Source organism: Pseudopipra pipra, chromosome 12, assembly GCF_036250125.1.
Source record: "Pseudopipra pipra isolate bDixPip1 chromosome 12, bDixPip1.hap1, whole genome shotgun sequence".
Lineage (NCBI taxonomy): Eukaryota > Metazoa > Chordata > Aves > Passeriformes > Pipridae > Pseudopipra > Pseudopipra pipra.
Window position 1 is genome coordinate 20,806,045 of NC_087560.1, and position 26,958 is coordinate 20,833,002.

Below are 26,958 nucleotides of genomic sequence, written 5' to 3' on the forward strand. Positions count from 1 at the left end.
GGATTTGGGAGAGCTCAGGGTGAGCCTCTGGTCAGCCCCAGGGGCCTGTAAACTCCCAAGTGCTTGAGCCAGAGCCCAGCTCAGCAGCCTCAGCAGGGCTCTGTCAGCCTCAGCTGGTGGCAGTGGGTCGGTGACAGCTCTCCAAGGCACAGGTCAAGTATGTGTTACAAAAACGGGGCCAAAAGCCGGATTGAGGCAGCGTGGTGAGGTCACCCCTGAAAACATCACCCCCGAGTGCTTCGAGGACACAGGGCTTCAGCCAGAGATTTGTCCCAGAGCTGTGGTGGGGCAGGGCTGCCAGCAGAGCTGAGTGCTGCCTGCTGGCTCCCTTCAAACACAGCCCCCAAAATCCCCCGTGCACACAGGCTCCTGTGGCTGGATGGGGCTCTGGGCAGTGCTGCCAGGCCGGTGCAGCACCTCCACAGTCACCCCTCCTGCCCCAGCTGCACTGGTGCCTCGGGGCTCTGCAAGGGCACTGGAACCTCGGCACATTTGGGTCTGCAGCTTCAAGTGGTGGTTTCCTTTCCTTTCCCCTGTTTTGGTGGCTCAGACTTACCAAGGGCCTCTTGTCACCTGCTGGCAGAGGGTGCTGGGTGGTTTGGTGTGGTTTCCAAAGCCGAGCCGGTGCCTGTGTGGGTGGTTTGGTTTCCCAAGCCCCTGCAGAGCCCGTGCCCGTGTCCATGCCCACAGGGGTGCAGCGGCAGGTGGTGCACTGTGTGGAGAAGCTGGCTGGCATCGTGGAGGAGCGGTTCTGCGACGCACTCACCCGCCCCGACGACCAGCAGCGCCCCTGCAGCGAGGAGCCCTGCCCAGCCAGGTCCAACCCTCCCCTTCCCACCCCTCCTCAGCTCATCCTTAGTGTCCAACAGCCCTGGGGGATGACCAGAGTGGGGGGACCTCGGTCACTGCCGTGCCAGATTGCCCCAGGATGTGTGCAGCTCTTCACACCTCTCCTCTCCCTCATCCACAGGGATGGATCCCAGACCCTGTGCTGGCCCATGAGAGCATCCCTGGGGTTGCCTGACAGCTGCAGGGTGTTGCTTGTCCTCAGGCTACGAGCTGCATTGCAGGTCCCATCCTGGCAGGACGCTCCTCTCTGTGCACAGAACCATCCCTGGCACAACTCGGGGACTGACCCATCCCTGACCCTCCATCCGGGCTCCCTGACCTTGGGCTGACGCACAGGCTGCAGTTGGGACCCTCATTCCCCCACGGCCCCACGGGATGGGCCACAGGATGGAACCTGGCACATTGGTGCTGGCTCTGGCTGAGACCTTTCCCTCTCCCCTTTCCTTTCCCCTCCCTGTCTGTCCCTGTGCAGGTGGTGGGTCGGGGAGTGGCAGCAGTGCTCGGCCTCGTGTGGCAGCTCGGGGCTGATGAAGAGGACAGTGCTGTGCATCCAGAGCGTGGGGCTGGACGAGCAGAGGGCCCTGCAGCCTGCAGCCTGCCAGCACCTCCCCAGGCCCGATGCCACCGCGCCCTGTCACCGGGACGTGCCCTGTCCCTCCCAGTGGGCCGTGGGGAACTGGTCCGAGGTGAGGAGGAGCGCCGGGGAGGTCCCAGTGTCTGGCAGAGCTGGTGGGAGCTGGGGACAAGGTGCCCCCAGACACCCTCAGCGATGGGTGTGCCTCCTGCTCACAGGGAAAACCTGTGGATGTCTCTGTGTGGGCTCACCAGCTCCCGTGGGGAGGTCTCAGAGTGAGGAAGGAGCACTGGGCTGTTTAACTGTGCCCACCTCTGAGCCTTGCTGCTCCCTCAGGGTGACAGCCATGCTCCCTGGGCAGGGAGGGCAGAAACAAGAGGTTTTCAGCTGGATGGGGCTTGGAGCACTGCTCTGGTGGGAGGCATCCCTGCCCATGGCAGGGGATGGAACTGGATGATCTTTAAGGTCCCTTCCAGCAGAAACCATTTCATGATGTGATTTACGGTCACACTCTGTATACCCTTGATTTATTTTCGTATTTCTGTGGGTCAGCTTAACCACAGGTTGAGGGTTTCAACCAGAAAATGATAACTCCTAATTTAAGCAGCCATTCCAAAAAGTGTTCAGCATGAAGGCAAATATCAGGAGAGAAAGGAGAGAACCTGGGAACGGGGCTTGTTGCTAAGGAACAACCAGGATCGAATGTGAACAGAGAATTTGAAGGCTAAATGAGAGAGGGAGTTAGAAATATTTTTCTAGGGGCCCACAAAAGCCAAAATTAAGGGCTGAGAGAGATGGATGCAATGGTTTAACGGGAAAACCATGGCTTGGTGGTGGGTCAGTGCTGGGCAGGGCCAGCCCCAGCCCTCACAGTTGTCCTCTGTGGTGTTGGCATGGACAGATCTGTGAGCTCAGGAGAAAAGTGCTCAGGATTTTGGGATTCTGTCATTTTCCTGTCCTTTAATTTAAAGCAAGAGCTATCTTTTTTCTCTGTTTCCACCACCACTGTAAGTAGGGGAATGAGAGAGGCTTTGAAGTTTCCCAGAAACGTGGTCCTTCTGGCAGCAGTTCCTAGCAGGGGTTGGGGCTGGTTCTGTCCGTGCAGACCCCGGGAGCGGCACCAGAGCACCCGACACCAAAGGGCTTCTCTGGGGTTTGGGTAGCCCAGCAAACTGCTTAAACCAGGACTTAGTGCCTTCAGAAGGACCCTAAAGCAATGCACATCCAGCTTTATGGACTTTCCAAGGAAGCTGGTGCAGTCAGAAGGATGATTTGTTGTCCATTAGTTCCCAAGGGGAGCGTCTCTCTCCTGGCAGGAGCATGACCCAGCTGGCTGTGGTGGCTCCTGCTCAAGGCTGAGCCCTCCTGTGAGCTCTGTGTGTTCCTCCACGAGGCTCCTACCAGCCCTCATTCCTTATCTGTGTCCCAGAGGCTTCCGTGATAACCCAGCCTTGGCAAATAGCCCCCCTGCTTCCCCCCTGCAAGCACTGCCATACCTGGAGTTTATCTCCTGGATGGAGCTGGAGGCCTTTGCTGGGAAATTTTAGCTTTGTGGGAGTTGATCTGTTTTCCCTGGGTTGGCAGTGCCATCCCAGGGGGGGAAGCAGCCTCCTTGCAGCCCTCTCACAGATGTTGGTGTGGGGTAATGTTTTATTCCAGCTGGTGGAAATGCCTGTGGTGGCCACGTGGTGTTATCAGAGAATCCTGGAATGGTTTGGGTGGGAAGGGACCTTAAAGCTCATCTCATGCCAACCCCCTGCCATAAGCAGGGACACTTTTCACAAGGCCCAAATGCAGCAGAAAATGCTGCTGATCTTTCCAGCCTCTTGGTTTCTTTTTACTGACCCGTCTGAAAGAGCCCATTATGGTGGGGCCGGGGTGTCCCCCACAAAGCTCCTTCCTGACCTTTGCCTTTTCCCTACTCAGACAACACCCACGTTGTTATTCCCTGCTTCAAAAAATGCTTTTCCAGAAGAAGAGATGCAATTCATGGCGATAGGTCATAAGAAAGGCCTATTAGATCATCTTATCCAGTGCCCCTCCCAGTGCCCATCTCCCGGGAAAACTGTTTCTGGCTGGAGTGCAGGTCAAGGATCACCCTGAGCAAAGTACCCCTCAACACCAGCCCTGCTAGGGACGGTCTCTAACAGGACACAGCCCCAGAATTCAATTTGGGCAGCAGTGGCACCAGTCCTCCCTGCTCCTGACTCCTGCCACCAGTGGGAATGGCACAGGAGGTGCCTGGGGACCCGGGTGGGTGGTGGGAGTGTGGCAGAGCAACGTGGAGCCCCTGTGCCCAAAGCATCGTGGCACATGGGACAACCAAGCACCCCCTTTGGCCTCTCAGAGGGGGGCTCTGGTGAGGGGCACGGGCTCTGCTGCCAACCCCCTCCCCATCCCTGCTCCTCCTGCCGCCCCGCAGCCCCCCTGCCCCCATCCCTGACGTTTCCCTCCCTCTTCCCTCCCCAGTGCTCGGTGACCTGTGGCAATGGGACCCAGCGGCGCCCTGTCCACTGCAGCAACAGCTCGGGGGCCGCCTGTGACCCCGCGCAGAGACCCCGCCCGGAGGCTCCCTGCTCCCGGCCCCCGTGCCAGCCGGACACTCCCTGCTCCCCGCCCCCGTGCCAGCCGGACACTCCCTGCTCCCGGCCCCCGTGCCAGCCGGACACGGGCACTGCCAACACGGACACTGCCAACACGGACACTGCCAACGCAGACTGGTCTGGCAGCGGCTCCTCCAGCAGGGAGATATTCAATGAGATCCATCACGTCCCCAGCAACCACATCGTGAAATTTAACCCCCTCATCCCAAACATTCCCGAGTCCAACGACGTCAATGTCATCCCCGAGGAGGACTTCCCAGCCGGGAAGGGAAACGTCTTTGTCGATGATTTTTACTATGATTATAATTTTATCAACTTCCACGAGGATCTGTCTTACTATCCCTTCACGGAGAAGGAGACGAAAGGTGAGGAGGCAAAGCCAGAGCTGAGCAACAACGACGTGGAGGGGCCCTGGGAGATGCCCACTGATGTCCTGCTCACCACCGAGCTGGGAGGAGAGAGAGAGCACCATCTGGGCACCAAAGCCTCTGCTCCTGTGGATGAGGGGGAGATGGAGCCTGGGGATTTAGCCAGGAACGACTTCCTGAGCATGGTCCTGGAGGATGCAGGATCAGCCACTCCCAAATACACCATCCCTGGGTTCCTGGGTGAGGAGGAGGGCCCAGTGCCAGTGCCCCGTTCCGAGGACCACCCACCCCCCCAGCACACCACGAGTCACAGCTCTGCCAACAGCCACAGCCACCCGGCCCTGGATGAGCCCCACGGAGCTGTGCTGACAAGGACAGGTCCTGGGCAGGATGCTCCAGCCCATGGCCTCAGTCCCTGGGGTCCCCACCCGGCTGATCCCCCCACTCCACTGCCCACAGCCCGGGGCAGTGCCGGGGGGGAGGTATCCGACATTCCCGGAGTGCCCGGGAGCCGTGAGGGCCCTGCAGGCAGTTTGGGGCCGGGTCACCCCGGCAGGGAGGGGCACGACGGGGCCGGGTCTGCGGGGACAGGCCTCGAGGACTCCAGGGAAACGGGTCTTGTCCTCCCTGGTGACACTACCGGTGACACCACGGAGCAGGACAGGGGGGCAGAAGTGCCAGGATGGGTGGTGGGCACAGAGGCAGTGCCAGCAGATGGTAATGATGAGCATCCCCGTGGGACAGAGAGAGCAGATCTTTCCTTCCCCACCCTGCAGGGACCAGGGTGGGAGATGGGATGGAGTGCTGGCAGCACCCATCCTGCTGTGAATCCCTCTCCCGTGGGTGCTGTCGGGGGTCCCATGGGGCAGGCAGGGCACCAGCCAGAGCTCCACACCCCCACATCCCTGAGCTCAGCCCCCTGGGTGGCCACTACAGCCCTTCCCACAGCAGTGTTCTTGTCCTCCACTGTGCCCGGACCAGCCACCCAGCTCAGCTCCAGCAGCCTCACCCAGCAGGATGCCCTGGCACCAGCCATGCCCACGGCCCCAGCTCACAGCCCAGCTGCACACCCAGTGGGAGCATCCCCCTCCCAGGCCCCCTGGGAATGGTGGACCCTAGGGATGTCCCACCCCCCGGAGCCGGCATCTCCCCGTGCTGAACAGACCTCCCACGGGACCCCACTCAGCATCACCGTGCCAGGGGAACCCAGAGCACCCCCAGGGACATTTGCCTTCAGTGACAGGGGGCACAAGTGGTCCCAGCCCTCCCCTGCTCCCCCACCGCTCTGGGAGAAGAGGATGGAGGAGGAGGAGGAGGCTTTGCTTCCACCATCGACCACTGCGGCAGCCACTGCCGTGGCCAGCTGGGAAGTCGGGAACTGGAGTGAGGTACGTGTTGAGTCCCACTAACATGGAATGGGGTATGGGGGAGGGTTTTCCCTGAGGGCTGCCTGGCGTGGGACTGCTCAGAGAGGAGCAGCCTTCAGGAAAGCTCCTCTTCCCACATCATCCCCCAGCCCAGTTTAACCAGCACCGCTCCCACTGCCCGTGGAGGAGCTGAGTCCACAGGGACCTTTCTGCCGGGCCACCCTGCTCCAGCCTCGGCCAGAGGCGGCCCCGGGGGGTGGGTGTGGGGTGGCAGAGGAGCAGGTTGCCCTGTGTTGCAGTGCTCGGCCACGTGCGGCGTGGGTGCGATCTGGAGGAGCGTGCGCTGCAGCAGCGGCAGCGACGACGGCTGTGCCTCGGCCGACAGACCCGTCCCTGCCCGGAGGTGCTCCCTCAGACCCTGCTCCTCCTGGCGTGTGGGCAACTGGAGCAAGGTACACGGGGAGGGAGGGTCCCAAACACCCCTCGGGGCGAGGCAGGTGTGGGGTCACCCCTGCTCTGGGGGTGGGCTCTTGCCCCATGGCTCACAAAGGCAGAGGGTGAGGGTTTGCACTTGCCACAGAGTTTAAACGTCTTCATCCCACAATATTTCCATTTTTCCTGCTCTTGGGCCAGGAATTTGCAAAAGCTAAATAAAAGTGGCTTGAAAGGTCAGGTTGGGTGGGCTCCTGGACAGCCTGGCCCTTCCCCAGCGTGATGCTCGTGTCCTTTCCCAGTGCTCCAAGAACTGTGGTGAGGGGACGAAGGTTCGGGATGTTCACTGTGTCGACACCAGGGACCAGCGGCTGCTGCGGCCCTTCCACTGCCAGGCCGTGCTGCACAAACCCCCAGCACAGCTGCCCTGCCACAGCCCGCCCTGCCTGGACTGGTACACGTCCTCCTGGAGAGAGGTAGGGGCTGGGGAGGGGGCTGAGCAAATCCCACCCCCTGCCATGGGCAGGGACACCTTCCACTGGCCCAGGTTGCTCCAAGCCCCGTCCAACCTGGCCTGAAACACTTCCTGAGGACTTTCAGGGATGGGGCAGCCACAGCTTCTCTGGGCAACCTGTGCCAGAGCCTCAGCACCCTCACAGAGAAAAATTCCTTCCCACTATCCCATCTAACCCTAGAAGCCATTCCCCCTTGTCCTGTCCCTTCATCCCTTGTCCCCAGTCCCTCTCCAGCTCTCCTGGAGCCCCTTTAGGCCCTGCAAGGGGCTCTCAGGTCTCCCTGGAGCCTTCTCTTCTCCAGGTGAACCCCCAGCCTGGCTCCAGAGCAGAGGGGCTCCAGCCCTGGGATCCTGACGGTGCATTCCGTGGTTTGTGTCCCGGCAGTGCTCGGAGTCGTGCGGTGGAGGGGAGCAGGAGCGGCTGGTGACGTGTCCGGAGCTCGGGCGCTGCGAGGAGACCTCGCGGCCCAACACGACCCGGCCCTGCAACACACAGCCCTGCACCACCTGGGTGGTGGGCTCCTGGGGGGAGGTGAGTGGGCACGGGCTCCCCTCCATGGGATCTGCAGGAAACACGAGGAACAGGATGGGGGAAACCCAACCCTCCAAACCAATGTGGGGCTGCTGCCACAACCACCTCCCGGGCTCTGGAGTGGCCCTGGGGTGGCCCTGAGGGGCACAGGGAGGGGTCCCCCAGGCTTGACGGGGTCCCTGCTCCCGCAGTGCTCGGCTCCCTGCGGAGGGGGCATCCAGAGGCGCCAGGTCAAGTGCATCAACACCAAGACAGGGGTGGCCGAGGAGGACAGCAGCCTGTGTGACCACGAGCCCTGGCCCGAGAGCACCCAGAAGTGCAACCCCCAGGACTGTGACAGCTCGGAGCCGGGTAAGTGAGCGATGCCAGGGCCTCCTGCCTGTGCTGCCACTGAGTACTGTGTCCATAGGCTGTGCTCCCCAGGAGCTTGTGGAGCTTTTGGGACAAATGCTGAGTTTTGAGGGCATGGTGGTGATCTTGGGGATTGGTGTGGGAACCACCCAGGCTCCCAGTTCAGGACTCTTAAGAACTGTAGGAGCATGACCCGTCCTGGGTCCTGTAACCAGGGATGGTTTTTCTAGCCAAGTTTAGCCTCATTCTTTATGTTTCTCCCCACTTCTCACTTCCCATCCCCCCAGGATGGTTCATGGTTGGACACCAGAAGTGGGGACAGACCAGCTCCACTCCATTCACTTTTCCAGGGCAGGTCATGGCCTGTGCTGTCTTGCTCCTGGGAAGGGACCCCAGGAAGGGACTCCAGGAAGTGCTGTGCAACCAGTGCTGGTGCAGGGTGGGATGGGCTGAGTGCTGGGAGGATCCAGGGTCCGGGCACAGGGAAGGGTGACGGGCACAGGGTGCTCATGGTGCTGCCAGAGAACTGGGGCTGCTGCAGCAAGGAGTGATCAGAGAGGATGGAAAACCAGTCTGAGAAGCAGTGTGGGAACTCAATGGGAAGATGGGAGGGGTGTTTCATACATGGATTGTGTAAGGCTGGCTTGACTAATCAATAATTAAGTGGGAATGTTATAAGCATCTCTACATGTCTGGAGCATCCGTCTCTCCGGGGCCGAGCAGGGATCTCACTGGCTCAGATGGGGGCTGGGATGTGCTTGTTGGATGCAGAAGTGTCCCCGAGCACTGGGACAACCAGCACCCGCCCCAGGGACCCTGGTGGGGCTGTGGGGTGAAGGGACCTGGTTCAGGGGTAACGTGGCATTCAGGCAAAGGAAGGCAGAAGGAAATGGCCAGTGATGGAGCTCTCAGAAAGCTGCCTGGTGGTAAAGTCCCAGAACACAGAACTTAGGGAACAAGCTGGGCCAGCATTATCAAACCAGATAAAAGGCCAGTTCTCCAGCCTCTTCAGGTGTGTCTGGGCAGGTGCCTCAGGGTGACAGCCCCATTTCAGCCCACCTTTCATTTCCCTGCCCTGGCTGCAGCCACAGTACACCCCTTCACTCCCAGAGGTGCATCCCATGGCACCAGGCAGTTCCCTGTGAGCCAGAAACCGGGGGCTGCAAGGGTTAATGGCACTGAAAGGAAAAGCTTTATGAGGAGGGATTGGATGTCATTGGTATGAGCATGTCAATCATTTATCAGCTTTATCTTTTTAATGTGTCTGTGCAAAAAAAAAGCTCTTTGTCTGCCCAGAAAGTAATGTTAGCCCCTCAGGAGGTCTGCTGGACAAAGAGAGGGCTGAGGGATGGAGCAGGTGGGCAGGAGGGCAGCAGTGCCCGATGCCCAGGGTGCAGGAGCTGGATCCATGGCTGCTCCACACTTCGGGGCAGGTCCCCTCTGCAGCCTGGGACACCCATTCCCACCCTTCCAACTGTGTTTATCCTGTGTCCAGCACGTTCCTCCTGACTCCTCTTGCAGAGAGGGCAGGAGCGTTGGCTTTGGTTCAGAGGGATTTGGGGACTGGCACCGCTGGCCATCGGGATGTTTTTAGCCATTAAGCAGCTCCTTTTTGGAGCCTTTGCAGGGCCGTGGGGCTCTCCAGCCTTTAGGAAATGATTAGTCAGCCTCGCTCAAGAAATGATGTGCGGTTCCGGCTATTTTTATAAAGGGAAAATTTCCGTGCCGGGCTTGGTGATGAGAGCCATGGAGCCAAGGCTGGACCAGAATAACCACTGAGATGTGTAGGAAGCACACAAATAAATGTTAAAATCCTGGATCAAAAATGACATAAACGCTCTGGCTGCAGCCCAGGGCAGGAAACGCCTCTTGGAAATACAAACCTTTCCAGCCAGAGCATGAAGGGGAACAAAACTTTCACATGGCAGGAAATCCCAGATGTGTAAATCCACAGGCTCCCAGAAAGGCATGAACGTAACTGCAGCCCTTTCCTGTGTTTTAAGGGATCTTTACTGCACAAGATGGATGCAGGCTGGAGTGATCCATGTTTTCCTTAGGAGCACAAGGAGCCTCTCCCTCCTCTGGCACGAGGTGCTCCAGTACCACAGAGCCATGGCTGGGTCTGTGAGCGGTTGTGTCCTCACTGGACACAGAAATGCCAATAGCCCCAGCAGGGTTTGAATGTTCAGACCATTATCAGATGGATTTTGAGCCGAGATGGAACAAATGAAGCACAAACAAACATCTCACAGCAATCGGCTCCTCAATTAAAGGAGGTCGGGATTAATTAGAACCAGAGTCCTGTGCTTCTGCCAGGTTATAAATTAATTGAAGATTACACCAAGGTTATTTTTGAATGTGCCTGTTGTCTTCCAGCTGCAGCCAGCTGTGAGTGTGTCCTCAGATGGCTCCTGGGGAGCATCAGAGCCCGTGGGCACCCCGATGCCTCCGTGGGATGTCCCAGAGGCTGTGGAGGTTTATCGGGGAATTGTTTACAGCATCTTGGAAAGGAGCTGAGCCCCAGGCTCAGCTGGAGAAACCAACACCAGTTTATGCAGCAGATCAAATAGTTTTAACCCAGAAAAGCAGGAATTGCTGTCTGTGGGAGAGGAAGCCAAGGGGTGGACGGAGCTGGTCACTCTGCTGGTGTGGTGGTGGTGGCCGTGCCAGGACAGTGGCTTTTGGGCAGACCCTGGTGATGGTGGCACAGCCCTGCTTGGCACAGAGCACAGGCAGCCCCTGGGGGGTTCATTGGGGTCATGCCATAAAATTCATCATTTCCCTTGTGCCCATTCCCTGGATCCAGTACTGGGGGCAGTCTGTGAGCTCCCCAAATTCTCTCCAAGCAGGTGATGATGGGGCCAGGTCTTGGCTCCAGCCAAGCCAGCACTGTCCCACAGGTGTCTCAGCTTGGAATACCAAAGGGATGAGGTAAAGCCTTCAGCTGGCTCAAGGACAAGTGTGTGTGAACTGGTGCAGTTGCTCTGGGAAGGGGACAGAGCAGTGGGTGGAGCTCAGCCCTGTGTCCCTGGACAGCCAGCACAGGATCGTGTGGGGTGAGGGGACACCGGGCCCCTGACCCAGGGCTGGCTGTGCTTCTGGTTGCCTCAAGATTAATTGGCAATTAAACGTTGTGTTCCTGCTTGCTCTGAGTAAGGAAATGGAATTGTTCATGGTTCTGCATGTCGCTGAGTTTGTCCACAAGGGATCCATAAGGGAAATAATTGCAGCAAATTCCAATTTTCTCTGTCGTTTGAGCGTGGAAGTCCCTATCCCAGGGGCAAGGCAGGGAGGTGCTGCTGAGTGAGGCATTGAGGGCAATTAATTAACTGCTAATTAACAACTGGAGTCAGTGGGAAAGGGATGCTTGAGAAAGGACTCCCTGTTTTGATGAAATGTGGGAGAAAGATGCTGCCCACAGCAGGGCTGACACCTGAGAACTGGTTTCTCCAGTTTGGCCGTGTCAGTGCCAGGCTGTGCAGGCAGAGCTGGCACTGGGGGTGCATCCCATGCATCCCATCACACTGACCAGGGACCACAGGGGAGGGCACCATGGCCCTGGAGCAGGACCTTGGGATACTGTTTGTTAAATTCGGCCCTGGCTTTGAGAGCATCCCGAAGGCCAGAGGTCAGCAGCCTAATCCCTGGATTTGCCAGCTCAGCTCGAAGCTCAACCTTTCCTTGTTTTTACAAAACCTGTTCCAGGAAGTTTATTTTTCCCGAGAATAGAAGTAAAGGCTTAGGTCTGGGTGGCAGAAGCTTAAATGAAATTTAAAGCGACTTCCAAGCTGACCTTAAAAAAACAACCCCCAAAAAAGTGGGGGTTTTCACTCTCTAATGTGCTGACTTAGCCTGGATTTTTAAAGCCCCTCTTTAAGCTATTTCTTTAGCCTAAAATTTGGCATAGACTTATGGTACGTGTGTCCAAATGAAGTGTGAGGATTATATAAAAAAATCGTTAATAGAAAAAAATAACAGTAAAAGGATTAAATGGAAATGGAAATCAGGCCCTCTCTGAAGAGCTGACAAATCAAGTGCTTAGTACAGCTTCCCTTGCCCAAGACCAAATTCCAGGGAGGAATCACGAGCCCAGCCAAGACTGTCAGACCTGAGCTTGACCCCACACACATCCACCCTGAGACGCTGCCTCGGCCCCGAGCACGGGCTGGGAGAGCGATGAGGACTCAACTCAGAGACTCCCACTGGCCTCACTGAGCTCGGGGAGCGTTTGGACAACGCTCTCAGCACAGGGTGGGATTGCTGGGGTCTCCTGGGCAGGGCCAGGAGTTGCACTCGATGATCCCTGTGGGTCCCTTCCCATTCAGGTGTTTTGTGATTCCATGAGTTCGTTTTGCTTCGGACCCAGAGTCCCGCGGGGGTCTCCTGTGAGGTCAGCAGAGCCTCCAGCCAAGGGAGGTGGCTCTTCCCCACCCTCTCCAAGCCCATCCCGGCTGTTTCCACAGTAACCTCATTCCTGTGCTGATAAGGTGGTGCACACAGAGCAGTGACTGCAGGCAGGATGGGCTCCTTCTGCCCGGGAGCGCAGGGACCGGAATTTCCTGCCCGTGCCCGGGGTGCTGCCCTGCCAGACAGGGATCAGGACAGGGCTGAACCCTCACTCCAGTCCTGGAAAGCGACCTCCCAGCACGAGCCCCAGCAGCCTGCAGGGCTCTTTCAAGGGAAGGCAGGAGGCAGCTTGGTTGGGATCCATAAATAACTTCCTAGGAAGCTGCGATAAGTGGAGTGAGCAGGAGAGAGGGCTAAAAATACCGAGGGGCTCCTGGGGGTCTGCCTGGCCTGGCACCCCCCGAGCAGGGATGGGGACATCCCCACCCATCTGTGGGGTGTTTTTAGCTGAGTCCTCCTCACCCTGGGGCTTTGCTGCAGCTACACCCGAGCACACCAGCAGTGTGTGCACATGGGGATACATGTATTGCTGTGCTCCCATGTCCCAGTGCAAAAGGGCCCTGGGGGTTCAGGGAATGCCAGGTGGAGCCATAAGGTTGCTCCCAGGGAATATTATCCCTGAGACCCTGAGGGAGCATCGCATGAGCAAATGCTTCCCTTTTCCCTCTGGCTCTGGTGCTCTCATGGCAGGTTTGGGATGTGCTCCTGGCCTGGCCCTTGCTGGGCTGTACAGAGATTTCTTATCCACTCTGCTCAACCAGCAGGAAAAATCCACATTGTCCCAGCCCCCGGGGGTTGGAGCGAGCCCCCAGGCCGGGGGGGGATGTGAAGCCGGGATCCACTCGGTCCTTCTCCGTTGGCAGCCGCTGGATCCAGCGGCGTGGGGGATCCATGGCTTTGGGGGCACAGAGAGCTGCAGCTCGGGAGGAGGAGAGGAAATAACTCAGCTGAAATAGAAAATTAATTTTAGAGTGACCTCCTCACTGCTGGGCTGGGGGAGGGGGCTGTGGCTGAAATCCCAAATGGGGGGAGAAGTCTCTGCTCTGCATCTGCTGGGGTCGGCTCATCCCGTGGGAATCGGGGCAGCAGCCTTTCCCTCGGCACAGCCTTTGTTCCCAGAGGGGACATGGAGAGGGGCAGTGGTCAGTGAGAGCTCCCCTGGCTCAGTCCTGGTGTTGCCTGAGCAGAGAAGTGTCCTGAGAAAGAGAAAAACCCATTTCCTGCCCCACTTCTGCCCCTGCTCAGTGTGGTCCTGGTGGAGGGTGCCCGGGGAGGGGCAGTGTGAGGGGACCAGGGGGTGCCAGCCCAGGGGAGCATCAGCTCTGCCCTTTTCCAGAGAAAAGCTGTCATTTATTTACTTTATTTGTACAGGAGGCAAAATCAGACAGAGCTGATGTAATTCAAGCGAGTCTTGCCCAACTGGGTGAGATGCTGCTTGTGTGGATATACAGCAGAAAAGGAGGAAATTAAAAATGAAACCAGCTGTATACCCATAGGAACAATTTGTGTTTGGTGATGGGTCTCTGCTGCTGTGGCTCAGTTGAGGTGCAGCCTGGCTGAGCCTGGTGGTGGAGCTGGGAGCTGCTGATGGTGCAGGAGAGGGCTGTCCCCTGTTTGCCACATTCCCACACCATCCCATGGGATGTATGCCCCGTGCTGTCCCATGGGGTGCACATGGAGGCAGGTGTGAGGGTGTTTCGGGGTGCTGGGATGTTCCACCCTCTCACACCCCAAGGACAAGGTCTCTTTGGGGCAGCACTTGAGTCTCCCTCACTGTGAACCCAACCCCCCTGACCTGGCACTCCTGCTCCTGGACTGGGATCTGTGATTTCCAGACTGTTTGCAGAGAGGAAACAGCTCCTGCAAAGTTTGCTCAGCCCGTGGGTGACTCAGTGAGGTGGCTGGGCTGTGGCCGTGGGTGACTCGGGGGCTGTGGCCACCACGGCTGCTGCTGCAGCTGCCCGGGCACTGCCCCCCAGCAGTGGTTCCCAAAACAAAGCCCGTCCTTGGAGCAGCACCAGAGTTGTTTTGGGGTCTGCAGGACACCTGCAGGAAGCGAACCAGATGATGCAGGTTCTCGAAATAACCCAAACAATGCCCAGAAAAAAGGAATTCTGGCCTTTCTGCTGCTCTGCCGGCACTGGGGGGGTCTGGGGAAGAGGAGTCAGTTTGTCCCCCTGCACCTCAGCCCCACTCCCTGGCAATGATGCTGCCCTGGGGGGATGCCATGGAGCTGCAGGGAGCAGCCCAGGTGTTGTTGGTGCTGGGAATGAGGAATACCGAGGTGCAGGTGGGCTCTGCGTTTGGGGAGCTCTGTCTGTGCCAGCTCCCACAGAATCCTCCAGTGGGTTGGGTTGGAAGGGACCTTAAAGACCATCTCGTTCCGACTCTTGCCACGTGCTGGGAGATTTTTCACGTCAGCAGCGATGTGACACCGGCACTGACACTGCCCTTGTCCCCTCCCTCCCCTCCAGGTGTCCCCTGCGAGCGCGACCGCCTGACCTTCGGCTTCTGCCAGACCCTGCGGCTGCTGGGCCGGTGCCCCCTGCCCACGGTGCGCCTGCAGTGCTGCCGGAGCTGCCGCCGGCCCGGCCGGGACCGCGGGGACGAGCGGCTGTCCAGGAGGTGACAGGAGCCGTGCCAGGGGCTCCCGGGCACAGCCGGGACCAGCGGCTCTGCCTCGTCCCGGGACAGCCCCGGTGTCTTCAGTCGTGCCACTCTGTGACGGTGCTCAAACCATCGGCTGGGCTGGGCTGGGCTGGGCTGGGGCCGGGTCACTGCCCTGGGTGCCCAGCGGGGGAGCATTTTGGGGAAGGGAACCAACGCAGCAGTAATTCGGGGGACACCTCCCAGAAATGCTTATGGTGCTATCATTTGACCTTTTCAGCCTCTTGAAGGTGTTGGCTGGCCAGCACAAACCTTGACTTTTTTTACTGTTTTTGTATCTCTGAAGTGAGCATCCAGCACTCCACCAGCTCCGCCGACCCTCTGGGGTAGGGACTCTTTTCTTCCTTAAGGGACTTGAAGCTGGCAACCCATTCCTGTAATTTTCATTAAAATGTTTACTGAAGCTAAATACATTTAATGTAAGAAATGGAAACAGGGCAGAGGAGTCGAGTTTTGGCTTCAGTCAGGGCTGTGCTGGGCTCCACACCCTGTGTCCCCACCGCTGGCTTTCTCTGCCAGAGCCACTGCCTGGGTCACTCTGGAGCAGAGGGGATCATCAGGGACACCAAGGTTTGGAGTCCAGCAGCACATCCCCTTGCATGTCTTTGGGAAGGAGAGGGAAGCTGCTCTGGCCATGGTGGTGAGCAGCACATCCCCTGCCTCGTGGGCAGCCAAGTGCTAACCCTGGATTGTTGTATGTGTAGCAGCGTAATGGTTGTTTAAGGTGTTTTTCTGTGTTCTTACAAGCTAACCCCCTTTTTTCCTGCTTATCTAGAGTCCCCTCTGTTAAGGTTAGCTGACTTTTAACTAGAATATCCAGTATTGTATGAGGCACAGCTCCTTTCCCGGAGCAGCGTGTGGGAATCCCTCCCTGTCTTGGGAAGGGTTTGCTGGTAGGTCGGTCCCTGGAGAAGGGCAGGAGCATTCAGGTAGGAATTCCTTTCCCTATTACTCTTCAGGCTGTGGAGGATGCCCAAAAACTGGGGGATCAGGAGGGTAACCTCCTGGCACTGAGCAGGGCCAGGCCAGAGCCCATCCCGGGTCACAGCTCCAGGTGTGTTTAATCACCTGTCTGGAGCAACACTCGGTCCCTAAATGGAAATTCCTGTGTGTGATCCGTATGTAAAACACACCCATGACTTCACCATCTGTGTTTTATTCCTTTCCAACGTGGTGTAAATTTTTTATGTTCCAAGAGCCTGTGTTCAGTCCTGGTTTCCTTCTCCCTGGCTCCCTCCATCCCCTCCCAGCTTTGCTGAGGGACACCCCCTGTGCTGGGGTCTCATGGCCACAGCTCACCAGTGTGGTAAATTAAACAGTTACTGAAGGAAACAAGTGGGTTTCACAGTTTCTCTTTCCCTCAGGGAATTTTGAGGGGGTTTTCAGTTGATTGGTGGTGGTTGAGGCCCTGGCAGCAGGAAGGGGGATTGGTTTGCATCTGAAAATCACTTCCTGCGGCCCTCTGCAACTGGGATTTGTTGATTAAAATGTGAGCTGGGTCGATGGGGTGAATGAGTTCTGCAAATCAGTTCATTTCAGGGGTACCCAGCCAGGTGAGCCCCTCCTGCAGTGCCTGTCCCTGTGCAGGGTCCCATCCACAGCTGGGATGAGGGCACGGGATAATCCCTCCTGTGGGAGACTCAGCCAAGCCACTGCCCCAGTCCATGGCAGAGCCCAGTGCCCACCAGCACCTCGTGTCCCTGTGCTCCTGGCAAGGCTGTGTCTCTTTGGCACAGGGAACTGCAGCAGCCAGGGGGAACCTATTCCTTTCAACCAGAAACCTTTCCTTTTCAACCCCAAATCCTTTCCGTTTCAACCCCAAATCCTGTGTGTCTCCAGAAGGGCCAACCCCGCCGGGCTGGGAGCCCTGGGGTTTGCAGAGTGGTGACCCCAGCCCTGCTGTGACCTCCAGCTGTCACAACACAGCCCTGGGCCGGGTGTCCCTCTGGGAAGGGCTGAGCCCTTTCCCAAGCACTTGGAGCAGGAGCAGCAGGATTGGATTTAATGCACAGCATCCTGAACCCGACAGTGGCCAACATGTGGAGGTGTCAGGTGGGCACTGAGGCTGGAGGAGGTTGGATCATAGTGTGGGAGTCTGTTGGAAGGACATTTTTTCTGGTTTGTAGCCACATAACAAGCCAGGCCTCCCACCAGCACAGAAACTGCATTATCAGTGAGGATAACACACATCTTGCTTCATTTTCTTTCAATGAGACACTTACAGGGAGTCTCTCTGGAGAGAGACTCTTTACAAGGGCCTGGAGTGACAGGACAAGGGGGAATGCTTCCCACTGACAGAGGGAAGGGTTAGATGGGGTATAGAAATGCCTTTTTTCTTCTTTTAAAGATGCTTTCATTGTTTCAACACAAGCAGGATGTTATTCAGACACAGCTGCTGCAGTGGGGGGAAAGGAAGGAGGAAAGGGCTTATGGATCAAAAGATGTTTGAAATAGGGTCATGGAATGGTTTGGGTTGGAGGGACCTTAAGGATGATCTTGTTCCACCCCCTGCCATGGGCAGGGACACCTCCCACTATCCCAGGTTGCTCCAAGCCCCTTCCAGCCTGGCCTTGGACACTTCCAGGGATCCAGGGGCAGTCACAGCTCCTCTGGGCAACCTGTGCCAGGGCCTCCCCACTCTCACAGCCAGGAATTCCTTCCCAATATCCCATCTAACCCTGCCCTCTGGCAGTGGGAAGACATTCCCCCTTGTCCTGTCACTCCATTCCCTCCCAAACTGTTCCATGATTCCATGATCTCCTGAAAGCCTCTCTGAGAGGAGTCAGAGGCTTTTGGCTTCAGATCAGAAATCAGACCTTTGTGCCTGCCTTGGTCACCTCCAGACATTTCCATCCTGGAGACAGGAAGGAAGGGAGCTCACTACTTGGGAAGCAGGAGGCACTTATGGAGGAGCTTGTTTGTGTCTGGGATTCACGGGAACACTCAAAGCGCTTCCGCGGCTCTGGGGGCAGTCGGGTCTCCCTGCAGAGCACCTGTGGTTTGCAGCTCTCAGACCTCACCAAGTGCTTCTGTCTGGCCCAGATGGTCTCAGCTGGAGGATTTGAATTCCCAGAGAGCCAGAGGGGTCATCAGTCCTTCATCAGCTGCAAGGACGAGGGAGGGACCCTGGTCCTGCCTGTGACCTGAGCACGTGGGGAGGCAGCGAGGCCAGTGGGACCAGGAACAGCCCCCAGCTCCCATCTGTGCTCTGTAACAGGGAATAGGTAGGAATAAGAGATGGGTTTGTGTTCTCCTGGTCTTAAAACCTCCTTGTGCTACACACAAAGGCTTCACAGGCACAGCCCCGAGGGGCAGCAAAGCCGGGACGGCAAGGAGAGGAGCTGAAGAATTTTGCTGGTTTATCTGGTTTTTGGCTTTTAATCAGCAGCTGCTCTGGGTGGGAACAGCCTCCATCCAACCCCTTTGGGGTGCTGATCCCAGCCAGTGCTCCAGCAGGTCATAGCCACCTCAGGACTGCCCATTGCAGAGGGACATTCCCAGTGGGAAGTAAAGCAGCAGAAAACCGGAGGAGGGAAGGAAGGGGAGGGAAATGAGCTGCCTCGTTCCTCAGCTGGTACCAAGGCACGGCCTGTTTGCTCACCCGGAGCAACTGTTTCTGTTGGGAAGGGAAATAAAACTGTTTCACATGTGCTGAACGAGGGGAGGGACCCTCAGAGGGGAGGGAGGACCCACAGCCCCCACTCCCCCAGCCCTGCATCTGCACTTGAGGGAAGGCCCAGCAGGCTGATGTAAATATTTAGAAGTATCTATGGGCTAAAAATAGCTCTGTGTCTACATGCAACAGCTCCATTGCCATCTCTGGTGAGTAACAGTTACTCCCCCGTGTAAAGTGTTTGCAGAGGAGCCCCAGGAACCCCTCACACAGCCCTGCTGTGGGTGAGACCCCCAGGTGTAGGATTCAGCCCCTCCACCTCTCGGTGTGCTCCTCCTTTGCAGGGACTCAGTCTGGGGATCTGGGGTTGGAAACAGGATTTTAAACCTATTCCAGAGGCTGCTGTGAATCCCTTTGCACGGTAGGGGAGCCCAGTGAAGGGACAAAGGACGATGCTGCTCTTCCTGGGAGGATTGGAGGGGGGAATGGTCTGTCTTCGTGGTTGTGCTGAGGTTTGAGGCAAGGCAGGAGCTAAGCCTGGGACGCTCCCCCCTTTTCAGGGTGCTGTGGTGGGGATGGAGGTGCCCACCAGTGTCTGCCCTGGCTGAATCCTCACAGCTCCACGGGCTGGGGGCTTTCCTGGGTCTCTGCTTCCTCCCACATCCCTGCAGGCACTTCCCGGGTTCCCTCTGGAGAGCTGAACCCCCAGGTGCCCACACTCCTGCTGTGGTACCTCATCCCCCTGTGATGGGCGTGAGTGGAGAGAGCCGAGTCCTTCCAACCCAGGACATTTGGGATTCCGGGAGCCCGGGCAGGGCCGTGCTGCTCCTCTCCAGCTCTGCTGCGGTTCACTGGTGCCCTCTGCAGTTGTTCCTCCCCGCTGGAAATGCAAAACGAGCAGTTTGAAGGGACCATCGTGTTGTTGGTGACACGAGTGAGGATGGGGGACACGTGTGTGTCTTCCCGGGTTTGGAGGGACACCCCGAGCTCCTCAGACCCCTCAAATCCCGCCCGACGGGCCCCTCCTGGAGCCGTTCCCGGCTCAGGGCGTCCTGCTCCTGGATGTTTCTCTGTCACCCGCGTCATGGTGTCCCCCCCCCGGTGTCCCCAAACCCCTGGGGCAGCAAAGCTTCTGCCCACCCCTGTCTGTGGGGCAGCAACGGGGACGGAGAAAGATCCCAACCCCAGTTTTAATGGAAATGCTGGGAAGTGCAGCAGCTCCTGGGGAGTCACCCCCCAGCAGTGACCCATTCCCTGAGGAACTGGGAATATTCCTGGGTTTAGACACCTGCTTTTGGGGTCAGATCCATTTTCCCAAATTGCTGGAATTCCCAGGCTCTGAAGGACGTTTGACTTCTGTGCTCCAGCACAAAGCCCTTGGAACTAACGATCCCAAGGCACTGCAGAATCAAGGAAAAGGTCATCAGAACATCCTATTCCCAGTCCCCCAAGCCTTTGCCTGAGCTGGGAATGCCATTTTGGTGGTGCAGGGAGAGCTGTGCACAGGCACCAGGCACCTCATGCAAGAAGAGGAGCTGCATATCTCGTGGTCACAGGACCCACAGGCCCTCCTTGCTGCCCAGATACCAGCATTTCTGAGGAGAAAAGATCAACCCCTGTGCTGGACAGGAGAGAAGAAAGCAAATTCCAGGAAAGCAGCCAACAGATAACGCAGCTCCTGCTCCCCAGAGCCTCGACCTCCCTGCAGGAGCTGACCTGCCTGGAGCCCTCCCCGGCAGGGGGGTGGGTGCAGGACACGTGTCCCCTCTGTCCTGGCACAGGGATGCACATCTGTCCCTCCCCTCTGCACTCACAAAGCTGGACAAGCTGCCAGGGCAGGGAAATTCCCTGTCCAGATATCCCTGGGCAGGAAAATTCCCTGTGCAGGGATTCTTTGGGAGAGAAAAGTGGAAGGAGCTGCCTTAGATCTACTAAATTAAAAAACAGGTTTGCTTTTCCTGGGTTGCTTTGTTTCCCCCCAGGGTGATGGGTCTTGGTCTGACAAAGCCCTTCCCTGGCAGTGTCACAGGTGTGACAGGGACAATTCCTGCCTAAATCCGCTCCTGCTCTTTGGGGTTTTCACTCCTGGTCCAAATTAATTACTGAAAATGTTCCCTAAAGCCTGGGCTGGAATAACTCTTTGCTTTACCCTCTGCCAGCCCCAGGAGCTCTTGCTGGGACCAGGCTGTTCCTGGGCCCCCCAGGCAGGTGCCTGGGACATTTGTGCCCTCGGGAACACGGATCCAGTGAAATCCCGTGGGCACACAGCAAAGCTGGTCCCAAAAATGGCATCATATCCCTGACATGAGGGTTTGCCACATGTGCTGGCCTGGTTGGACCTCAGCTGTTCAGTGTTTCCAGAAAATTGCATCTTTTGATCATCAAAACAACCCGGAAAACCCCGTTTTAGTTGGTTTAGTAATTTAAACCAGACCTGGGCTTCTCAAGGAGCTCAATTCAGCAACGAGGGCACAAAGGGGTTTGAAATTTAGCTAAAATTTAATTGAAGCTGAGTAATTGAAGTTAGAAAAGCAATTTTCCACATGTGCTGGAACTGAGGGTTCTGCAACTGGGCAGAAACCTGTGGAAAAGGGGCATTGTTCTGTCCCCCACCCTTTGCCCCCTTTTTAATTTTCTTTTTCAGGGTAATTTGGCCCTGGGATGGGGCAGGGGAGGAGCCCTTGCTGGCACAGCTGTGCCATGGGGCAGTTCACTGCTTTACAAAGGGAAGCATGCCCCTGTTCATAATGCTGGAGTCCATTCCATCATTCCATGCCTCCAGGAAAGCTTTATGGGGATTATTAAAATGGTTACAAATCCCTGAAATCAAACCAGATGTTTGCTCTGAGCTCCAAGGACTTCTCACCGTTGAACCCAACACAAAGCACTGGAGGACTCAGTTCCTGGGAGGAGCAGCTCCCAAAATCCCTCGTGAGCCACTGCAGCACATCCTGGACATCAGTGCCCCTGGAGAAGGGCAGCTGGGAGGGGAATGTCTGCCTCATTCCCCAGGGAAAGGTAAATCCATGGCAGATCCACAGCTGCAGTGGAAACAAATCCTGAGGAACTTCTCCGGGGGGAACATGTGGCAGCTGGAAACGTTATGGATGCTCCAGGTAAGATTAGTGAGGGAGCAGCACCAAGGAACAGGGCAGTGGGAAGCAGAGGAATGAAGGGCTGTGGGAGTGTCTCACCTTCCACACTGCAGGTAAGCCATCAGAAAAAGCAGGATCAGACTGACAAGATGTTGGCCACAGGGAAATTTTACCCTCGGGGTGGTTATAAAGCAAAGCCTCCAGAATTAAAAATGTACTTAACAGGGGAAAAAAAGCACAAATATTTAGCAGCAATAGTGTCCCAGTGAAAATCTCCCTGTTCTAGTCCAGTCTCTTGGCTGAAAATTATTTTCTGAATTAATTTCAGCTTTAATGTGTTTGTCGAAATGAAGCTGAATAAAATGAAGAAGGGAATCTTTCCTTCTCTCTAACAGAAATCTAAACTTAAGCTTAAAGAAAAAAAACAACAATTCAGAACCCAGAAAGCAGCATTTCATTACAAGAATCTGTTTTATTTTTTACAGTGCAGTGACTGAAACAACGTAGAAATTTAACTTGCAAAACTGTATTTATATCACAATGTCTCTCAGAAGGCAATGTGGACATGTTGCTTTTAATCACAAAATATTCCTCTGGACACCAGAAATTCCAAGCTCTCGGCACTATACCCTTCATTTAGAGACCAATTCCTCGTGATTTAAATCTATCTTATAAACAACTTGTTTTTAAAAAACACGTGGAAGGTATAAAGAACTCAAGTATTGAACTCAAGGCCTTGATTATTATCCTTTTTTCTGTAGGCAGAGCTGCTGTGAGGAGCTGCCCAGGCTCCTACTCGGGCTCAGTGACACACTGCTCCACGATCTCCCGCAGCGTCGGGTTCTCCATCGCCGCCGCCACGCGCTCCTTGTCGTTGATCTGCTTGTTGACTGCAAAACAGCCCACAAAGGGCAACTCAGGAGGCTCCAGGGGCAGGGGACGGGGGGATGAGGGGGCTCCAGGGGCAGCCAAAGGCAGAGGGTTAACAGGGAAAGGGGAAGGAGGCAAACGAAAGCTCAGTCGTGACCCACCATCAGAAATCGGTCCTTTCTGATGCTTCTCTGGTTTAGGAACAGAATTTAAGATGCCCCAACGACATGTCTTAAAATTAAGTGTGAAACTCGTGACTAATCAGGAGTTGGAGTTCTCCAGGTTCAATTGCTAAGTTATTTCACCAAAATAACCCATTTTTGCCAAAGACACCCAGTGCTCAAGGCTGGGACACTCCTGGCAGGGGCTCCAGCAGCTGCTCAGGGCAGGGCCTGGCTCTGGCTCTGACAATGCCCCTGCCCTCCAGTTTCACTGTAAGCACTGAGAAACACATATTTTTGTTACGGATATTTCAGGACAGCAAGATCAACCAGTGCGTTCTTCCTGTTAATTATTCAGCAGCAACTTCAACCACACCAGCAGCAAGCACGTGGTCACAGAGCCACCACAGCTTTGGAAAGAGCCTCAAGGGCAGGTTTGATTTTAAAGCTTTCACAGGGTATTAATTCCTGGGAAGGACAGGAAGGCAGGGGAGGGAAGGACTCAACCAGCACAAACAGGCTGCAGCAGCTCATTCCCAAGCTCTACTCACTGTCCTCTTCGGTGGAATGTGTGCCCTCAGATATATAGATTTCCAGCTGCAGGAGAGATCAGCAACGTTAGAAGAGTTAAACACCTGAATATATTCAGTGCTGGAAGAAAAACATCGTCCAGTGCAGAAACAATGCATGTTATTCCTACTGAGAAACAGGGGATCTATGGAAAGAGCTGATCCTGGACTTCACTGCAACACAACCACAACACAGCCTCCCTGGGAGACACTCCTGACAAGCTTTGCTCAGTGATGACAACCCCAGAGACTCTGTTTGAACTTGGCTGTGTAACAGTCTGTTCCTGCATGGAACAGATTATGGGACTGGAATCTAAACAGACCTAAACCACCTCCAACATTTACCAGGCCTGGGACAAAAACCAAAACCCCCTGACAGAGGCTGGAGGGCAGGGAGATCTCCTGAAAGGGATGTACCCAAAGGAACCAAGGAAACAAGCCCTGGGCCTTTAACTGCTCTCTCTGAAGCTGAGCCTGGTTGCCACCACAAAAAACATCATCTACCTCATCTTCTACAAGTCTCACTCTACACTGCTCAACTGGAAAGACGAAGGCAGCAACTATAAAAACCAAACAACCACCAGAAATCACCAGCAGAAACCCTCAGGTAATTAATTTATACTGTCAGTTATTTTGGGCAAGTCTCTAAAGGGCTGTAAATCACTATGTTTGTCAGTAAAGGTCTGCTCTGCTCCTGCTCAGACCCAAACAGATTTCTCCAGGGATATATTACAGTCCCTCACACTCCCCAGCCAGGGCTGGCCCCTGTCAGGGACAGTTTTAGGGGTCAGGGACAGCACATGGCCAGGATCAGGCCATGTGCCATCCACACATCAGCTCCCAAGACATGGATGGTAAAGATTCCCTCAGAGCAGTTCCAGTGTTTTAATCCTGCAGTTTTCCTGTGCTCTTCCAAGCCTGTTCCCAAGGTTTCACTGCCACACTGATGCCCAGCCCTGCTCCACCAGCTCCTGCCTGACAACAGAGCAGGGCATTCCCTGCCTTGCAGGCTCTGTTTCAGAGCTTGTCTCTCATTCCTGTAGCCCAAAACAGGTTTCAAAGCAGGTACTTTACCTTGTGTCTAAAAGGCAAACATCTCTGAAGTTTTATTCTTAAACAAAGGCCTGTTAAAACAAAACAGAGATTTCCTTGTAAAATTCCAGGCTGAGGTGCATTTTCAGAGAATCCATATGTAACAACCAGTATAACTGACAACCTCCTTTTGTGTTCTGAGCAGCACAAGCCACAAAGGGACTAAAGAATTTGTGGTTTGACCCCTTGGATGCAGCTTTTCAGGTAAGTTCACACCTGCCTTACAAGCTTTCTGGTCTCTAATCACCTCCTAGAAACACTAAACAGAGACAAATTCCTCCCTTTCCAACTTGCTTTGGTATTTATATATATTTATTTATATTGGTATTTATATTCGGTATTTATATATATTTATATAAATAATATAATGTAATATATATAAATAATATAATATATTTAGCTATATATATTTATATATAGCTTCCCAGCTATCCCTGAGGCTGCACCTGTACTGAGGGGAATGCTTGGTTTGTTTTTAATAGTTGGTTAAAAAAAATAATATAAATTATTTGGGCATAAGTACATCAGTTTCCTCATTAAACTGAAGACTTGATTTCCCTTAAATCTTTAGAATACACCGAGAAACCTTAGTTCTGATATTTAGTGGTGAGACTTTCTAACCTTGGCACATTCAAACAAATCACATCAGAGCTCTCAGATGGGATTTTTCAGATGAAATCTCACCACAAACCATAAGGGAAAAATAAAAAGACAAGACAGGCCAGTGTAAATTCTCATTCAGCATCATTCCCTTCCAACTCCTGATGGTTCGGGGCTTTTTTTGGGATTCCTGGATTGCATGGGGGGGATTTTTGGTGTGTGGGAATGGAGAACAGCCCATAGGGAAGGGAGAGGGAAGGGAGACAAGCATTAAGTTTAAGGGGTTTCAAATTTAAGAGCTGACAAGTTTTTAATTTAAGGTTACTGAAATAAGGTGGCCAATACACAGAAGGAATTCTGTGCCACTTCCCAGGAGGTTTCTGAGAGGTTCCTTCTGAGGAGTTCCCCTGGCTGGATACAAACTGATGGATTTCCCCACATTTCTCTGGATTTGGGGTTGCTTTGGGATTTTGGTCTGTTTGCACTGCCAGCTGGGCTCTCAAGATGCAGTTCCAGGTCACACCAACCCAGCAGCACAAGGCTGAACTTTTCCTACCCCTGGTGTTACTGAGAGAACCCCCAGCGAGCCCCTGCTCACGGTCCCCAGCTCAGGGACCCAGAGCTCACCGATGAGAGTGGCCAAGGAGCAATGAGGTACTGTTGGTGTAAACCTGATGGTGACCAGATACTCCTCCTCTGCTATCTCCTGCACCTCCACACCACCTTCTGTCACCACTTCCAGTTCTTCCAGAGTGTTGGGCTTCTCCGGGTCCCGGATGGTCCGGATAATGTCTGAAGCAGAAGGCAAGGGAGCAACAGTAAAGCAGCTTTCCAGGATTTAATAAAAGCTATTTTCATTATCAACCACCTTCCCAGCACTGTTTGTTTTGCCCCCCTCTGGAAGGGGCAGGGCTGTAAATACCAGGAGCACTTTATCTCACAAAATTCTTCTGGATGGGACAATTTGAGGCATTTGTTGCTCGCTGTGGGTTTGTTTTTCATGTTCCATTAGTTCTGATTTAGTTCAGCAGCACTTCAGGGATTCCTCTGCTCTTTCAAATCTAATTATACAGGGACAGGAGCTTTATTCTGCAGAGGTCATGGACAAGCCTGACCCTGTGGATGAACCAAAATCCTCAAGATTTGCCTCCCTGCTCAGGTTCACAACCTGGGTTATGAGTAATAACTTTTACTTAGGGCCACTGGTGTTTTAGAGTGGCTCTATTTAAACCAGTCAAGTTTTAAAACTGAGTTTGTTTGACATTGTGTCCTCAGTTCTCCGAACTAACAGTGCCCTGAGGCTTGACAAGGTGTTTGGAATCCTCCCCAAGCAGAACTTCCAGCAGTGAAATCTCTCCCCATTTTACAAAACGGTCACTCAGTAACAGCAATCTGCATTTCCCTGGATCCACTGGTGACCACCCTGGAATTCCTGGCCCTTCCAGGTGTGTCCAGCTGCTCCTGTGTCTCAGGTGAGGAAACATCCGTTGGTGCCCCTGAGGCAGGGGTTGAGCTGGGCAGCGATCCAGCCTTTCCCAGCCCCTGTGGGAGCAGCCTCCATCCAGAGGGGCTCGGGGACACTTCTCCCGCACTCCCGGGGGTCCCCCCTCACCGTGAGCACCCCAAGGACAAAAATCCCCCTGTGTCAGACTCTGCCCCTGCCCCCAGCGCTGCCTGCACCCTCCGGCACCCCAAGGGAACCCCTTCCCACCCGATTCCAACCCTCGAACGAGCCAAATAAACTTTCCTCCTGCCCCACACCGAGCACAGCCCCCTCCGGCCCCCGGGACCCCTGTGGGTGCTCCGACACTCCAAGTTCCCGGGCACGGCTCTCACCACGCGGCTGGGCAGGCAGGGCAGGACCGGCCACGGCTCCCTCACTTCAGCCCCCCAAGGGCACAGCAGGAACGCCCCTAAAATCACCCCCAGCCCCCTCACAGCCCCCCGCCCCACAGCCCCTCGCGGCCCTGGCCCCCTGCCCGCCCAGCCCCCCCGGCGGTCACCGTAGACCTCGATGGCCCTGTCGTGCTCCATGGCGCGGCTCGGGGTCGCATGGCCGGGGCTATAGCCGGGACTATGGCCGGGGCAGCCCCAGAGCCGGCCCAGCGCCTGCGAGAGCAGCGCCCGCAGCAGCGCCATGGCCGCGCTCCGCCATCGCCCGGCCCGCGCCACCGGGGGCGGGGCCAAGGGGGAGGGCCGGAGGCGGGGCCGGAGGCGGGGCCGCGCCGAGGGAGGGGATTGACCAATGGACGGGGAGGGTGCTGTGCTGGTCCCACCCAAGGGGCGGGGCCTGA

The 26,958-nt window shown here is 55.7% G+C and overlaps 2 protein-coding genes across 6 annotated transcripts in view; one reads left to right on the top strand and one right to left on the bottom strand.

The window, feature by feature from the left end:
• Positions 1 to 15,999, top strand: part of ADAMTS7 (ADAM metallopeptidase with thrombospondin type 1 motif 7) — a 35,200-nt gene extending 19,201 nt beyond the window's left edge. For 3 of the 5 annotated variants that reach the window (XM_064669345.1, XM_064669349.1, XM_064669348.1), the window contains 8 exons: positions 691 to 817; positions 1,322 to 1,535; positions 3,893 to 5,782; positions 6,061 to 6,213; positions 6,496 to 6,669; positions 7,093 to 7,239; positions 7,431 to 7,590; positions 14,472 to 15,999. In XM_064669345.1, coding sequence (XP_064525415.1) covers positions 691 to 817; positions 1,322 to 1,535; positions 3,893 to 5,782; positions 6,061 to 6,213; positions 6,496 to 6,669; positions 7,093 to 7,239; positions 7,431 to 7,590; positions 14,472 to 14,626 — 3,020 coding nt within the window. In that variant the 3' untranslated portion in view covers positions 14,627 to 15,999. The remainder of the gene's footprint in view (positions 1 to 690; positions 818 to 1,321; positions 1,536 to 3,892; positions 5,783 to 6,060; positions 6,214 to 6,495; positions 6,670 to 7,092; positions 7,240 to 7,430; positions 7,591 to 14,471) is intronic. The other 2 variants (XM_064669346.1, XM_064669347.1) reach the window with 2 other exon arrangements.
• Positions 16,000 to 21,824: 5,825 nt separating this feature from the next.
• CIAO2A (cytosolic iron-sulfur assembly component 2A) lies at positions 21,825 to 26,850 on the bottom strand. Its single transcript, XM_064669351.1, has 5 exons — positions 26,668 to 26,850; positions 25,292 to 25,456; positions 24,047 to 24,096; positions 22,955 to 23,000; positions 21,825 to 22,262 (listed from the first exon to the last, which is right to left on the bottom strand). Exons 1-5 carry the CDS (start codon positions 26,801 to 26,803, stop codon positions 22,165 to 22,167), a joined length of 495 nt encoding a protein of 164 aa, XP_064525421.1. The 5' UTR covers positions 26,804 to 26,850; the 3' UTR covers positions 21,825 to 22,164.
• Between the last annotated feature and the right edge of the window lie 108 nt (positions 26,851 to 26,958).